General features: G+C 36.1%; 1 protein-coding gene and 1 pseudogene across 1 annotated transcript; both read right to left on the minus strand.

The window, feature by feature from the left end:
* Window positions 1-4,797: 4,797 nt before the first annotated feature.
* LOC120225829 (olfactory receptor 5W2-like) lies at window positions 4,798-5,733 on the minus strand. Its single transcript, XM_039224013.1, has one exon. It carries the CDS (start codon window positions 5,731-5,733, stop codon window positions 4,798-4,800), a length of 936 nt encoding a protein of 311 aa, XP_039079944.1.
* A 10,381-nt stretch (window positions 5,734-16,114) lies between these two features.
* Window positions 16,115-17,035, minus strand: LOC120225836 (annotated as a pseudogene).
* Between the last annotated feature and the right edge of the window lie 1,245 nt (window positions 17,036-18,280).

Genomic DNA, 18,280 nt, shown 5'->3' on the forward strand with positions numbered 1-18,280 from the left:
CTTGTTGCTGAAAACAGTATTATAAGGGCTTAGAGGTTAAAAAGACACTTTGCTTTATTACAGTACTTTTTTTAAGTTTATTCATTTATTTTGGGAGAGAGAGAAAATGAGTAGGGGAGGGGCAGAGAGAGAAAGTGAGAGAAAGAATCCCAAGCAGGCTCCATGCTGTCAGTGCAGAGCCAGATGTGGGGCTTGAGCTCACCAGTGAGATCATGATCTGAGTCAAAACAAGGAGTGGGATGCTGAACCAATTAGGCCACCCAGGTGCCCCTAAAAAGACAGTAATTTACTTACTTACTTACTTATTTACTTACTTACTTATTTATTTAAATTTATTTTTGAGAGACAGAGAAAGAGAGCAAAGCATGAGTGGGGGAGGGGCAGAAAGAGAGTTCAAAGCAGGCTCTGTGCTGACAGCAGTGAACCCACTGTGGGGCTCAAACTCATGAGAAATGTGCAATAATGATTGGAGCCGAAGTCAGATGTTCAAACAACTGAGCCATGCAGGCACCTCTATGTCCAATAATATTAACGTGTACATTCTTACACATGTCTTCTGATGGAGACACACTTATTTATCTTATATATAAAGCCAGGAATAGGAGTGTGTGTGTGTGTGTGTGTGTGTGTGTGTGTAAAATTTATATTTACCTAATATTAGCATACAATTTCCCAAAGCGGTATGTCAATTTAGATTTATACATTATTAGTGAGCTCTCTGTCCCACACCTGCTGGCACTCTGTCTTTCTCTCTCAAAAATAAATAAACATTAAAAATTTTTTAAAAATAAAAGTTGGATATTCACTTTTATATGGGATGTCTCTTAAAGTCAAAATGAAGAATATGAAGAATAGAAAATCAGTTGAATGGGTCCACCTTAAGAGGGTGGGGGCTCTTGCAATCAGTGCTGTCTATCTGCCATTATTGTCAATTCAATTTCAGGTCAAATTAGCCTGAGATTGTACTGCAGTCCCATCCATCTGTTATATTTAAAATCTCCCCAAAGATAGAAGCGGGTTCATGCATTATGCATTTGTAGAAACATATCAGTACGAGTATGGAATGTGGTATCTGGAATACACAATAAAGATCATTCAGTTTAAAGCCTTCTTTTGACAGAGAGGAATCTGAGGCCCAAAGAAGGAAAATGATTTGTCGAAGGTCACAATTACTGTGATTGTTTGTAGAGATTCAGACCTAATTTTGCTGCCATTGCTTTTTCAGTTCCCAGCATGTCTGCAGAGTTCAAGTTAGGTTAAATTGTTTCCTCTTCAGAAAGGGCTATGCAATTACCAATTTGTGAGAATTATTACTCTTCTGATTTAATAAATTTTCTTAACCAGCTCTTCCCCAGTATGGAGCTGATTGCTTGTATCATTATACATATTTTCTAATCTTTCATCACTGGTAACATTTATATTTAGGGATATCCATCCGTTCTTGGTCAGAATACAGAACTCTTAAGAAATAGACCTATAATACTGACTCAATACTTACAGACATTGATAATGTCTTACTTGAACTATAATTGCCACCAAATGAAGGTGGCTATACTGTGAGAAGCATATGAATTATGGAGAGAGTAAAGGAATTGGTTTATGAATTAGATAGGATGAATTTGATTAAAGTATTTGATACTAGCATTCTCTGACTAAGGAATTCTCTTTCTAAGGAAAACGAAGATATGACTCTCCTTCAGATCATTAGCCCAGGCCCCTACTTCTATCATTAATTTCTTTAAGTTTACACTAAGTGATTATTCACCTTCTGCTGTCACAAATGTAGGCATAAGGATCTCACAGATTTTACAAATCAGTCAATTCCATTTTTAGACACCCTTTTATTGAACTTAAAATACCTCATGTAATAGATTTATCATTTTCTTCTCTAATTCACACATTAGACTTAGATTTGCTTGGAGGAGCCAAGTTGTAGATCAAGTACATTACAGTTGTCTTATGGGAAAGTGGTATGCTAGTCGATGGCATCTTTATGCTTCTGAGATGCCACCCATCTGTGCTTGGGCTTAAGCCTGATTTAAAAGCATTTTTGCCATGCTTCTTTTCAAGACAATACCTAATTCAAAGGTAAAATTTCAAATAAAACATAAGAAAATTGAGGAGATATCATAACTAAAAGAAGCATCCCCTGTTTTGTTTGTTTGTTTGTTTGTTTCTTCTTTGTTTTACCTCTATACTTTCCCCTACCATGTCTCAGAATCCCAGAAAAAATATCACCCTGGACAAGAGAAGAGTCTTATTGTCCTACCTGGGCTTTACTGGCAATCTGAAAGGTTTTCACAGAAGCCCTGTACAATGGCACCTAGGTAGACCTAGACATTGAGTGACTTTTAGTTTATATAATTGTAGCAGACTTTTAAGAGTGTCCCTGATTCTTCTTTGGTCCTGCAATCGCATATCTTTATCCAGGCTTACTGAAGAAATTTCTTCAATGATTTGATCATCAGTAAACTAAAGCAGAGCCAAGTTACAAATATCTTGGTTAACACCCAAGCAAGAGCCCTTTGGTTTAATTATTTTCCAAGTATTTTGTATGCCTTTATCTTTCCCTTAAGTTCAGCATCCACAACTACTTAGTGTGCTGACTTATATGATTCAAAAATATATTTAAGACATATACTCGACCTTAGCGATTTTTTTCTTTTGCCTCCCATGAATAAACATTTAACAAAATTTAACTTTTTTGGATTTCTTTCTTTCTTTCTTTCTTTCTTTCTTTCTTTCTTTCTTTCTTTCTTTCTTTCTTTCTTTCCTTCCTTCCTTCCTTCCTTCCTTCCTTCCTTCCTTCCTTCCTTTCTTTCTTTCTTTCTTTCTTTCTTTCTTTCTTTCTTTCTTTCTTTCTTTCTTTCTTTCTTTTCTTTTCTTTTCTTTTCTTTTCTTTCTTTCTTTTCTTCCCTTTCCCTAGATGTTATAGTGGTGCTTGAGTCCAGGGATAAAAACACACAGTCCTTAAACTCTGAGTATTCATTTCCCCACATTGAAGCTAATGATTTAGGAAACAGAGTCATGGATTCAACAAAGTTCCCAGGCTCAGGGTGGTATAGGAACCAAGCTTAGCAAGTGTTGGAGGGAAGGAAAGCCCCTAGAGGAAGTGACTGAGTTGTGAATGGTAGCACTATAACCCAGCCACATTGGTTTTATTTAATTCCACAGAAATGAAATGGTAGAGTCCCCTGGAGAGCCTCTAGTTGATTATCCATCCGCATAGAGTGCTTTTTCTTCTACCTGCATCTCTCAGCTAATTCCTATCTATCTTTTAGATCCCAGATTGTCCCCATTACCAGGAAGCATTTTTCAACATTCTTCACTGTAATTGAACATTGTGCTTTGGTTTTATAGTGCTCAGTTCATTGTTTTTTGTGTTTTGTTTTTACTTTATGGCATAATTACTGTTTATTATAAATAATTTGAATGATAATTTAATTATTATTAATTTAATTATTATTTAATTAATATACATCACTTCTGATGGGGGAGCATAGGTAAGCTGAGGGCAAAAAAAGGAGCTAACATCTCGTTCCCCCCACCCTGTGGGATAGGTGTGATATTCCTCAGGCACTCCTAGCTACTCAAGAAGAAAGGAAAGGAAAGAAAACAAATGGTTAATGATGGAGATCACAGTCATATAGGACATGTTCTGGTAAATTACAAGGAAAAAGTAATATCAATAGCCTAATCTCAAGAAACCTGTAGACTCCTTTCCTGGAGCCCCAACATCACCCCTCCATAGTCGTATAGGGAACAGAGGTAAGAAGGAAATGGCAGGAGAAATTCAATCACCTTATAACCTGCAGCCCACTGACTACTAGAGGCAGGCAGAGTAAAAATTTCACTAGGATCTCCCCACTGTCTTAATGCTAATGATTTGCTAAAGGGAAAAACAACCTTAGGTTGACAATAGGTTGGCCTCCAGTTATCCTGTGAGTCTTCTTTAGTGTATGAGAGTCTCTTTGTAAACTTCCCCTTGAGTTTACCTTCCCCAATTCTTAAGTGTATAATCAGTCTTTCCACAGGGTCCCAGGCAGCTCTTTCTGCCCATGGGTCATGTCCCTGTGCTTTAATAAAATCACACTTTTGTACCAAAAATGTCTTCAAGAACCCTTTCTTGGCCTTCCGCTCTGGACCCCAATCATCACCCCCAAATTTCATCAGTTTCCATTAGATGACAAGATTCATTAACATAAAGCTGTTAGATTCCCCATAAAATACAAAAACACATAGAAGTGCATTATATACTTAGAAAACTGTCAATAGCATATAGAAAATTAGATTCATACACAAATGAGAGATTGAAGAAACACAAGTTTGGCAAACTAGGAGTCCAGAAATTTTCCACGAATAAGGAGTACCAAGTATAAACTCAAGACATAAAATGAACAATGAAGGGGTGCCTGGGTGGCTCAGTCTGTTGAGTGTCCGACTTCGGCTCAGATCATGATCTCACAATTCCTTGGTCCGAGCCCCGTGCCGAGCTCTTTGCTGACAGCTAGTTCAGAGCCCGGAGCCTACTTCAGATTCTGTGTCTCCCTCTCTCTGACACTTCCCTGCTCACACTCTCTCTCTCTCTCTCTCTCTCTCTCTCTCAGAAATACATAAAAGACATTAAAAAAATTTTTTTAAACAAAATGAACAATGGAGTACTAAGGGAATGACACATCTGGTTATGGCAGGAAAACGGTATAAATACTGCTTGGATCATACCACATTAATCAAAGCAACTTTGAATTTCACAAATTATAGTGTAAGATTGGGGGAAAAATAGGTACATATAAATTTTCAATGAAACCACTTGCTATTTTTAAGTTTCTGCAGAGCCTCTTTCACATCTTTGTTCCGTAGACTATAAATCAGAGGGTTTAACATGGGAATCACAAGGGTGTAAAACAATGAGGTCATTTTGTCTTGATCAAGAGAGTAGGAGGAACTCGGCCGGAAATACATGAAGAGCATGGTTCCCTGGAAAATTGCAACAGCAGTTAAGTGGGAGGTGCAGGTGGAGAAAGCTTTGAACCTCCCCTCAGCAGAGTGGATCTTCAGGACTGAAAGGATTATATAACAGTAAGAGACAAGGACTACTGAAATGGTACTCAGTTCAATGAAGCCAAAAATGGTGAATATTGCTAACTCATTGACCTGTGTATCTGAGCAAGAAAGCAATAGGAGAGGGGGTTCATCACAGAAGAAATGGTTAATCTCATTGGATCCACAAAAACATAACCGGAATGTTAGTGTAGTGTGTATCAGAGCATCTGCCATTGCCAGCACGTAAACCCCAGCCATGAGCAGAGAGCACACTCTGCTGGACATGTTGACTGTGTAGAGCAAGGGGTTGCTAATGGCATTGTACCGATCAAAGGCCATCACCGCCAGCAGTAGACACTCAGAATCAGCAAACATACAGAAGGTCAAGAATTGCAGAGCACAGCCAATGAAGGGGATTGATTTGTTTTTGGCTAAAAGGTCTACCAACATTTTGGGCCCAATTGCTGTGGAATAACAGAGGTCACAGAAAGAGAGGTGGCTAAGGAAAAAGTACATAGGTGTGTGAAGCTGAGAATTTGTTCTAATTAGAATAATCATTCCGAAATTTGCCACAAGATTCGTGAGATAAATAAGTAGGAGGGTGGTGAATAGAGTCACTTTGACCTCAGAGTTATCCATAATTCCCAAGAGAAAGAATTCAGCCAAGGAGGAGCAGTTTTCTTTGTCCATTCTTCTTGGTGCTTGTTTTACACTGCTTTCAAAAATGATCAAGCAAATGGTAGATCAGGATTTGGCTTTTTTGGGTACCCAAAACACCATAAGACAAAACATGATTTTATATTGTCTTCTTTACACTCAGAAAAGAGCCCAGTGAGTGTCCCTATTAAAAAAGCATTGCTGTGTTATAAAAAACTAAAAATGTTTGGGATAGGAAGTTGATAAACTTGAATTCTAAATGCATGTCATTCCTGAGATATATTACTTGTCTTGGCTTCTGTTGTCCAATGTCAAGTAATAGATCCAAATAACCTGAAAGCTCACCCTAGAGCCAAAGTAATATAAGAGAAACGACAAAGTTTTTAGAAAGTTCCAGAAGATACTGGATAATATGAGTTAGAAAAAGAAAAAGTTTAAATTGCTTTATTGAAGAAATATAATTGATTTTATCACTGACCATGATACTGTAGATAACAAATGAAAATTAGTATGGTTTAGATTTTGGTGTATGCTGACTTCAGTGTTTACTGAAATATGAACTTGGTTTATACAACTATTCTATCACTCTTCCTCACTGGTTTCCTACAGCACTTATAATCCATGTGTACGACTGACCTCTGCTATAGGACAAATACCTTGAAAGACAAAGAGAAGTAATAAAAAGAAGTGGGAACAACAGACTATCACGTGAAATTCGCATATCTTTGAATTCTAAGTTGTCTTTTCCATTAAAACAAACAGCAAAGAAAAACAAATGTTTCTGAGATATACTGTCTTCTGTCATCTATTTATATACACATTATGTATGTGTATGTATGTATCTGTTGATAACAAAACTGGTAATGTGAGTGGTGGTCTCATTTTTATCTTTCAAGTCTTAAGTGCTATGGCATTGATATATATTGACTTGAATATGTATACGTTAGTATTCATAATGCGTTATCTCTATTATTTTTGATAAAACTAGAGCCAATGTACACTTTAAATGTACACTATTACTTACACAGTGATAGGAAGTGATGGCATACTTATTGACCTTGATTAAAATATAAATAGGTAAAAGCTTTACTATCCTTATACAAATGACAAATGAAGTGAAAACTATATAGGTCTAATAAAGAAATATCATTGTTTAGATGATAGCTTGCAGAATTTATTTAACTGACTTAAGCAGACATAAAATGATTCATTTATAAATTCTTTAATACTTGATTTTTAATTTTTCCAAGAAAAGTAAGGTGATTTCCAGTCTATATATTTTTTTAAAAATTTAGTTATTTAGAAACCTACCTGAATGAGCATCTTTTTGTTCTTATTTCTGGTACATGAACAATAAGTAGATGGCATTTTATTCTACCTGGTGACTGTTGGGACTTTAATCTCTAAAGACTCTGCTTTTGCTCTTCTGGGCTATGTGATTAATTAGCCTGTTTTCGTATTACCCTCACCTGGCCATGAATGCCGCAAAGGCTGAACTTTCAATTCTTCACTCCTTAACAAATTGATCAATGTCAGAAGTTTATCAGAGTTTATTCTAAGGCTCTGCTTATGATTCCTCTGAGTCTACACCTTCCTCAAGTGAACTGATGTCTAATTAAATTCAAATAGATTTTCTACTTGATATTATTTTTAATTCCTTTTTATTGTTCACTCTGTTTCTTCCATTTCTGAAACATCCCCTCTACCTTCCATTTAGAAACATGATAATCTTACATATTGCTTTTTTCATTAGTCATTGTTTGGTTCCTTTCTCTTAAGTACATGCCAACAACCCACATTTCAGTGTTTTTTGACTGTGTAGAGGTGGAAAACTTTTCCCTTCTAGATTCTTTCTCTGGCCTAATAATTAAATTGATATAAGACAGATTAACAGGAGAACAACAAATTTAATTTCCTACATATGGGAGCTCCATAAAAATATTAGTCTCAAAGAAGTGACCAAATCAGGCAGCATAAATTTGTGAAGAATTGACAAGACAAAAAGTCTTGACCTTGGGGTAGTAAATTAGTGTGGAATTAACAAGATTTTTTAATATAGCCTTCTCGGCCTTAAATTCCCTCTCCTTGATGATAAAGATGCCGCTTAATCTCCTGGTGTAGGGGGTGTACTTTTCACGTGGTGGATTACCTTTCTGCTCTCAGAGACATATTCTGCCCTCTTTCAACTATAGAACATCCAGTACACCTAGTACATTCTTTATCAAATTATATGCTTTATCTATTTATATATATATATATATATATATATATATATATATATATATATGTCAGTTCACATTCCTACAGTCCTTAGCATAGGATATGCACCAGTAATGAGTCAGTAAATGTGTGGTATTGAATATTTTCCTGTTGTTAGGCTGATAGATGTTCAACAAAGAAGAGTAATAAACAACCTTTCTACTTATATGGCTTACATATACAAGGATGAACTTTTGTTAAAAAATATGTTGAGATAATGCTTTTGAAGCAAAGTCAACTCCTGTTTATTGAAAAAAAGTTTTGTGTGCTATTATTCGTGGCAGTACTTTGAAAATTGAGAAAAGATGAGATGTGAATTTTGTGCCTACCCAAATCCCACCCATACAGATAGAAATGTAATGCTCCACTTTCTTATATCCTGGTCAACCATGTTGGTCCCTAACCGTTATTTGGACTTCTTCATTGGGACAGAGTTAAAACCTATATTCCCATTATTTTACCTTATGAAATGTCTCCACTCTCTTCTATAAATGTGCATTTTTAGCATTTGACCTGTGATGGAAAAGGTATGGAGATCTTACTAAACTATTTGTGGTTTTCATATGTTATTTAGCTTATCCATATATATAATCATATATTTCTAATATTATCTTATGTTTCCTGAGCTGTCTTTAACAACCTCATTTAACGGATACTGAAAGTGGGATCCAGAAGTAACCAGTAACCTTCTGGAATATCATAAACTTTGTATCTTCAAGATTCAAAGAACTTGCCCTTAATAGTTTTTTTGACTACAGTGTAATGAACTTCAGGGCATTATGTAAAGTGATGTGAGCCACACAGAAAATGACAGATACTGTATCGTATGACTTATGAGTCAAATCTAAAAATGCCAAACTCATAGAGACTTGTAGAGTGTGGAATGATATTTACCAGGGGCAACAGGGGTATGGGAATTGAGAGATGTTGGTCCAAGTGTACAAACCTGCAGTTATAAGATGAATAAATTCTGATGATCTAATGAAAAACATTGTGATTATAGTTACGATATTGTATTAGATACTTCAAAGTTGCTAAAAGGCTAGATTTTAAATGTTCTCACTACAAAAAAAATTACATGATGTGATGCAGGTGTTAGTAATGTTATGGTGGTAATCATTCCAGTATATAATTGTATCAAATAAACACTACATTTCACAAATCCAAGGAGTTAAAAAATAAGTAAAATGATGCCTCAAGGTTGTTCAAACAGGCAGTCTTGGAAGACACTCTGTATTGGTCTTGTCCTGAGTGACATTTTATAATAGATGAATTATTGGAATATGCTGACAAGCACAGATGTTTGTTTGTTGTGAAAGTCTATTTTAGATTATAATGTAAATAATGTATTCTTGCTCTATACTTTTCCCTATTGCAGTTAATTTATTTCTTTAAAAAAAATCAAGTGAATGTCAAATATGTGTGTTCAATTAATCATTTGTGTTATCCAAGAACTTTCTTTCCCAAACTGATTTTCTCATCAGATACTTCTCTGTCTCCAGGGAAGACAAATTTCTTCAGTTTGCACTCAGTGTAGACAGAACCAAAATTTACCTTCTTAAACTGCCCCTGTGGACCAGTTAGTCTAACTTCCCTTCAAAGTTTTCCATTAAAATCTGAGCCTTGGTGATTACATTATTATTATAAATGGGATGATTGCCATCCTAAAGGGATTCTTTTTTAATTGAAGTTGGCTCTCTCACATTATGAAAAATTGTCTGTTGGAATTTAAGACATAAGAGACAAGCAAGTGGGGAAAAAAATGTGTCTACATGACTTCCCTGATGCCACCGAGCTTCTATACATAATCCTATAAAGGCAGCTGTCTACTGATAAAGTCTTGTCTCTAGAAAATAGGTGTATGGCCATGGGCACCTGGGTGGCTCAGTCAGTTAAGTGTCTGACTTTGGCGCAGGTAATGATCTCACAGTTAGTGGGCTTGAGCCCTGTTTTGGGCTCTGCATTGGCAGTATGGAGCCTGCTTGGATTCTTTCCCTCTCTCTCCCTCCCTCACTTGCATGCTCTCTCTCAAAAAACAAAAAAGCAAAACAAAACAAACAAACAAAAAAAAAACAACTTAAATTAAAAAAATGAAATAGAATAAAAGAAAATAAACAAAAATAAAAAAGAAAATAATTGAATGGCCCTGAGTCATAGGCCACTATGAGAAAGTTTAGTGCATGATAATAGGACAAGAGGAAAACCAGGTTCACTAAGTCCCCTTGTTGCTTTAAACAGGATTTGGAGTGCTTATGGATTGAATAAGATATCTTTGCTTTTTTTCAACAACAAAAAATATAATTATTCATAGAAATATTTTATGAGAGTTTTCCCATTTATTTTATAAAAATGGGCTGGATTTATTGTGCATAAAGCATTTCTAGGGATAAAATTTTATAATAACATTCTGAAATTTCTTATAATGTAAAGTTGAATGGGCCTTGCTTTTAGAAAGCTTCTTTGATGTGTAATATACACACAGAGAATGCATAAATGATAAATATACTGTTAGATAAATTAAAAACAACAACAACAATAACAAACACCTGTATAACCATGACCCAGACGAAGAATGGGAACATTATCAGAATCAACAAAGTCTTCTACATGCTCCCTCCTAGGATGTTGATCATTTAGCCAGAGGAGTCAATATTTTCCTGACTTTTATTATGATAGATCAGGTTAGTATATTTTTGAATCACACTTATGTGGATGCTTACCATATGCGCTGCTCCATCCAACAACAAACTTGGGCAATCCATTCATGATATTTTCTCAATTGCAGTACATTTATTCTCATTATTGAATAACATTCTTTGAACAAAAATATCATTATTTATCTACTTTAATATTGATAGACAATTGAATTGTTTTCTTTTTTCCAATACACAAAATGCTAGTTTGAACATTTTTGTACTTCCTTTGGAACATAGATAACACCAGGCATATAAGACCAGGATTTGGAAATGCGGGCACACACATGTCTGTATAAAATTTAGATTTCATAAATATCATCACGCCATTTTCCAAAGAAGCATGCCAATCCATATTTCCACCATCACAGTGGTGAAAATATGTGTGTTGAGTTCTCTGGCTGCTCCCCATCCTCGCCAATACTTAATGTTGTCTGCTATTTTCATTTTAGCCATTATGTAGAATACAGGGGTTTCTTGATGACTAATAAAGTTGGGCATCTGCTATTATTAAGGGTGTCTTCAAGTCAAAATGCCAGAACAGAAAGAAAGTTAAATGAGTCCCGCTTACTGGTAGTGGGGTTTCTGCAACACATGCTACCTCTCCTTATTACCACCCTTATTTGGGGTCAAATTGGTCTAGGGATATACTATAGTCCTTTGGTAGAAATATATTTCCAATCATCTGTTATTCTTTTTTAATCTTCCCACAGATAGAAGTAGGCTTGTGCATTATTCATTGATAGAATCAAATCAATATAGATGGAGAATGAGGTACCTGGAACGTACAGTAAAGATTGTCCAGTTGAAACTCCTCTTTTGACAGAGTGGTGCTGCGACCCTAAGAGGAAAAGTAATTTGTTAAATGTCACAATTATAGTGAGCTGTGAATACTCTATTGCTGCTTCTCCAGGTCATAGTATTTTTCTAGGGAGGATATCAAACTAGGTTAAATTTGCTGCCTCTAATGGCACTTAGCTAAGTAGTGAGAATAAGTACCGTGTTAGTAAATTTTGCCAAGCTTTTCACATTATAGAAATAATTGCTTGTGCCATTATACATATTCTTTAATCTGCTTATGTTTAGAGATGCCAGTGTCTGTGCAGAAATAAGGAACTAAGGTGAAGGAATGGACATATGTTATTGACTCATCACACGGGGACATTGATAATGTCTTACTGGGACAATTATTTTAGCTGCCAACAGGTGGCGGGTATACTATGAGAAGCATATGAGTTACAGATACAGATGGTAAAGGAAATGGTTAAGATTGGATCACACAAGTTAATATAAAGTATTTTGATACTAACTTTCTCTGAATTTCTTTGGAAAATCAACACAGAAATCTTTTCTAGGTCATTAGCCCAATCCCCTACTTCAGTCTTGAATTCCCCAGTTTCCATTAAGCAGTTACTCATCTCCCACTCTTACAAATTTAGGCACAAGGATTTAGCAAATTTATAAATCACTTGATTCTAATTTTAGACACTTTTATTGAGCTTATAATGCCTCATTTAACAGACTTAACATTTCTTTATTTTTTTAATGTTTAATTTTTGAGAAAGGCAGAGAGTACATGTAGGGGAAGGGCAGAGAGAGAGAGGGACCCACAGGATCTGAAGGGGGCTCTGCACTGACAGCGGAGAACCAGATGTGGGGTTCAAAATCACAAACTTTGAGATCATGGCCTGAACCAAAATCAGATTCTTAATCGACTGAGCCACCCAGGTGCCCCACATTTCATTCTTTTTAGTTCACATATTAGACTTAGGTTTGCTTATAAGAGCGAAGATGTAGATCAAATCTGAGCTTAAATACATTATAGCTGTCCTAGGGAAGGTCAATGTGCTAGTAGGTGGCATCTTTGTCCTCCTAAGATTGACAATCATTTGTGCTTGGGCTTTGGCCTGACTAAATCACACTCCTGTCATGCTGTACTTCATGAAAGAACCTAATTGATAGGTAAAATGTCCAAATAGCATTGCTCAATTGAGGAGATATTTTGACTAAAAGAAGAATCCCCCATTGTTTTATTGCTTTTTATTTTCTACCTCTATACCCCCCTCTACCATGTTTCAGAATATCAGAAAGAAGATCACCTGGACAGCAGAGGAGTCTAATTGTCCTATTTGGTCTTTACTGGCAATCTGAAGTGTTTTCACCAAAGCCTTCTAAGATGGCATCTAAGTAGTCCTAGCCATTGAATGACTTTTAACTTATGGAAATGTAGCAAACATTTAAGAGTGCCTCTGATTCTTGTATGGTCCTTCAAGTGTATACCTTTGTCCCTGCTTACTAAACATGGCACTTCACTGATTTTGATGCAGGCAGTCACATCCAAGGACCCAGAAGGGAGTCCCAGGGCATCAGCTAAGAGGATCCTTGGCTTTACACAGAAAAACAATCAAATGTGAGCCAGCAGGAGGTGAAAGCAGAGTTTATTGAAGACATATAGAGAGATACAGGTGGAGCAACCAGGACATTTGGAAAGGAAAAAAGGAAGTCTCATCTTTGCTTGGGGTCTGGGATTTTTATGGCAATTGTGGTCTGCTGCACATTTCTTCTCAGGCATCCAGGACAAGGATGGAGTCCAGGGTTTTTCATAAATCACCCATTCCCTGAAACTAAGGGTCTTGGTCTTGAGATAGAACCACTGGTCTGGAGTAGACCTATGATGGCTCTGCTCAGTCCTTCCTTAGATATAATCTACTGTGCTGGAAGACTCCAAAGATATCTTTGTCCCTTACAAGGAGGACATATGCTATTTACATCACAAGGAATGTGTAGGTGGGGTGGGGTGCAGGTGCTAGCAAGAATGGATGGCAGAAAAGAAGCAAAGGGGTAAAAAAGAAACAGCTTTTCCTCTCATGAGGTCCCTTCCAATCTCCTGTCTCAATGTAATTGTCCACAAACTGGAGCAGAACCAGATTAAGTTGTCAAATACCTTGTAAACACCCAGTAAGAGTTCTTTGGTTTAATTATTTTCCAAGTAACTTACATGCCTTTAAGCTTCCCTTACGTTTAACATCCACAACTACTTTATGTGCTTACATATATGATAGAAAAATGTATTTAAGGCAATACTTGACCTTAGCGATTTTTTTCTTTTCTTCCCATGAATAAACATTTAATAAAAATTAACTTTTGGGGATCCCTTTTATTCTTTCTTTACCCAGACGCTATAGAGGTGCTTGAATAATGAGATAAAAACACTCAGTCCTTAAACTCTGAGTATTCATTTCCCCACATTGAAGCTAATGATTTAGGAAACAGAGTCATGGATTCAACAAAGTTCCCAGGCTCAGGGTGATGTGGGAACCAAGCTTAGCAAGTGCTGGAGGGAAAGAAAGTCCCTGGAGGAAGTGACTGAGTAGTGAATGGTAGCACTATAACCCAGCCACATTGGTTTTCTTTAATTCTACAGAAATGATATTGTCTTGTTCCCCTGGGGACCCTCTAGTTGCTGATCCATCTGCATAGAATGCTTTCTTTACCTCCGTGCCTCTCTCAGCTAATTCCTACTTATCTTTTAGATCCCAGACTAATTGTCTGAATTTGCAAGATTTACTTTTCAACTTCTGTTTTGCTTTGGGAAGCAAATAAATGCCCAGAGACTGAGTTTGTCTTTGCCAGCGATGTATTTAATGTAGCTTCCCTATGGGAGTTTCACTAGGCAATAGCATACACAATAATGTCTCCTAGTAAGTCAATAAAGGAATAATACACTCCAGTGAATGATAGATTAATCACACTGATGCTCCAGGCAGGGAGAGATGAAAGGAATAGAGTTCAAATTTAGATGAATTGCACCTTTATGGATTGGTACTCAGGAGAGACAGTTCAGCCAGTCCTGAGCTGATGTCCAGCTGCCAGTGCAGAAGTAAAAGTCTGCTGTTACAAAAGTTAACAAAAGTTAACAAAGTTACACATTGTTAGGTAATGACAGAATCATTCCTCATGAGCATCATGGGCAGGATGATCTTCACAGGCTGCTGCTACCTGGCTATTGGCTTTTGCCACTGCCCATGGAAGAGTCACTATTTCTATGCAGGAGCTTATCGATCCAAGGTCATCGGAGAGATATTTTTTTTAATTAAATTTAAAACATTTTTATTATTGAGTGTAGTTGACATGCAATGTTATATTAGGCTCAGGTGTTCAGCATAATGATTTGACTACTCAGTGCTCACAATGAATGTAGTCATCATGTGTTGCCAATATGGGTATTACCATATGAGTGGCTATATCACCTGAGCTTTTTTTTTCTTTCCTCTCTGTGACATATTGATAACTAGAAGTATGTACTTCTTAATCCCCTTAACCAATTTTGCAAACCTCCCCCACCTACCTCCCATCTAACACTAGTTTGTTCTCTGCATTTATCAGTTATTTCTCTGCTTTTTCATTGCTTACTTATTCATTTGTTTTGTTTTGTTTTTTTTTTTAAGATTCCACATACACATGAAATCATATGGTATTATTCTTTCCCTATCTGACTTACTTCACTCAGCATAATGCCTTCTGGGTCTGTCCATGTTGTTGCAAATGGCAAAATCTCATTTAATTTTATGGCTGAATAATATTTCATTGTGTATATACACCACACCTTCTTTATCCATTCACTTATTAATGGACAGTTGCTTTCATACCTTGGTTGTTGTAAATAATGCTAAAATAAACATAGAAGTGCATATTGTAGCCTTGCTCAGACAGAACACTCTTAGGTGGTCCTCATAGGAATCAATATTTGTAGTCTAAGTGCCCTTTTGCCATAGTTGATTCTTCATGTGTCTTTATTAATAAGCTCCCAGTTGGGCCCCTCAGCAGTTGAGCTACTGAGTTATTATCAGTAAAAACAGATGAGATAACAAAATCCTGAAAAACCTATTTAATCCTTGTCAAAAACAGCTTTACTCTTAAAAACAATTTTATTTTGTCATAAATAAGTGGATTTGAAGTCATCTCAATAACCAATTTCCTTCACTATATTTTAAATATGTACTTTGGTTTAATAGTATCTAGGTTTTTTTTTTTTACATTATGGGTAATTATAGTTTTATAATAATTTGAGCATTACTTCATTAAAATTATAACTTCCTTTAGGTAATGAGATTTATTAGTAAATAAACTGCTGAATTCACCATGAAATTCAAAGCACATAAAGGGAACTAAGGAAATAATAACAGTTAAAAAATTAAATTCAAGCACAAATGAAAGATTGAAGACAAGAAAAATTGGCAAACTAGGAATCTGGAAATTTCCCACAAATTGGGAGTACTTATATAAATTCAATACATAAAATGAAGCATGGAGTATTTAGGGAATGACACATATTGGCATGACTGGTACATGGTATAAATACTTATTGAATCACACCATCATAGTCAAAACAATTTTGATTTCCATGATTTATGGTGTAAGATTGTGAGAAAAAAATGCATACTTATAAGTTGTCAATGAAATCACTTTCTATTTTTAAGTTTTTTCAGAGCCTCTTTCACATCTTTGTTTCATAGGCTATAAATCAGAGGGTTTAACATGGGAATCACAAGAATGTAAAACAATGAGGTCATTTTGTCTTGATCAAGAAAGTCGGAAGAACTCAGCCGGAAATACATGAAGATCAGGGTTCCCTGGAAAATGGCAACAGCAGTTAAGTGGGAGGTGCAGGTGGAGAAAGCTTTGAACCTTCCCTCAGCAGAGAAGTTCTTTATCACTGCTAGGAGGATATAACAGTAAGATATAAAAAGCCCTGAAAGGGTAATCAGCTTAATGAAGAATAAAAGGTGAATATTACTAACTTGTTAACTTGTGTATCTGAGCAAGATAACAAACGGAGAAGTGGAACATCACAGAAGTGGTTGATCACATTTGACCCACAGAAACATAAGCAAAATAATGACTGTATTTACTGAAGCATCCACAATTCCCATCATGTAAACCCTGGCCTTGAACATGGAGCACACTCTGCTGGATATGCTGACTGTATAGAGCAAGGGGTTGTTAATGGCCTTGTACCAATCAAAGGCCATCACCGCCAACAGTAGGCATTCAGCATCTACTAAGGTATGAAAGATCAACAATTGTAGAGCACAGCCATAGAAGGGAACGGACCTGTTCTTGGCAATGAAGCCCACCAGCATCCGGGGTCCAGTTGCTGTAGAATAACAGAGGTCACTGAAAGAGAGGTGGCTGAAGAAGAAATACATTGGTGTGTGCAGCTGGGAATCCATTCTGATTAAAATCACCATCCCAAGGTTTGCAACAAGAATTATGAGACAAACAATTAGAAATGTGATAAATACGGTCAGTTTAATTCCAGGATTATTGCTAATTCCCAAGAGAAGAAATTCATTCACAGAAGAGCAATTTTTTACATTCATTCTTCTTTATTTTTCCAAAATGCTACTGATATGATGAAGAAATGGTAGAACAAAGTTTTTAACTCTTCTTGAAGCTCAGAAAAGTATCATCTGTATATCAAAACGGATTTATTTCAACACATTATGTGATTTATAGTCTTAATCTAAGACAGTAGTCCAGACAGCATTCATGGTTATATTCCTGGCAAAAGTTAAAGTGTTTGCAATAGAATTTAGAGAAAGTTTGATTCTAAACTTGGGTGTTGTCCACAAGGTATGTGATTTATGTGCACTTTCATTGCTTTATATCAACAATCAGTCATTACAGGTCATATACAATATGCAAGTAACATCTCAATTAAAAACAAAGTTGAAATATGAATTCTTTTATTTTTAAAAATAAATATTTCATTGGGGCACCTGGGTGGCTCAGTCCGGTAAGCATCTGAATTCGACTCACTTTCATGATCTCACAGTTTGTGAATTCAAGATCATGCATCGAGTTTTGTGCTGACAGATTCTGTGTCAGCCTGAGCCTGCTTCAGATTCTGTGTCTCTCTGCCCTTCCCCTGATCATACTCTATCTCTCTCTCCGTCTCTCAAAAAATTTTTTTTAAATTAAAAAAATAAATATCTAATTGACCATAAAATGATTACATTTATTGAGTCCTCCAAGAATCATAATTTGTTTAGGATGCCTGGGGGGCTCTGGGGGCTGAGCATAGGACTCTTGATTTTAGCTCTGGTCATGATCTCATGGTCTTGAGACTGAGCACAGAGTTGAGCTCTATAGGGACAGTGTGGAGTGTGTTTGGGATTCTCTCCCTCACTCTCTGCCCCTCCCCTGCTTCATGAGCCTGTGCACACTCTCTGTCTCTCAAAATAAATAATAAACATTAAAAAAGGGAACCATGATTTAAGACTTATTAAATTCAGAAACAATGAACATCTCTGATTTAAGAATAACGAACAATATGTTTGTGACTGTTTCCACACACATTATTTTTAGTGTTTACTGAGACATTAGATATATCTTAAGAAACTTTTCTCTAGTAATATATTACTACTTTGCCACATTTATATTACTTACATGCAAGCATGGTCTGGTGCCAAAAGACATTTCCCTTGACCAGTAAAAAAAGAAAATTAAAAACAGGTGGACACAGCAGCATTTAACACACATATTTCCATCTCTTTGGATTTTAAAACTGACTTGTTTGTTAAAAATAGAGAAACAAGAGTAATAAACATACCTTTGATTTATAG

This window comes from Hyaena hyaena, unplaced genomic scaffold, assembly GCF_003009895.1.
Source record: "Hyaena hyaena isolate Hyena2069 unplaced genomic scaffold, ASM300989v1 scaffold_1546, whole genome shotgun sequence".
NCBI classification, from domain to species: domain Eukaryota; kingdom Metazoa; phylum Chordata; class Mammalia; order Carnivora; family Hyaenidae; genus Hyaena; species Hyaena hyaena.

Excerpts from the sequence above, each read along its gene's own strand:
- LOC120225829 (XM_039224013.1), bottom strand. The coding sequence starts at position 5,733 with ATGGACAAAGAAAACTGCTCCTCCTTGGCTGAATTCTTTCTCTTGGGA.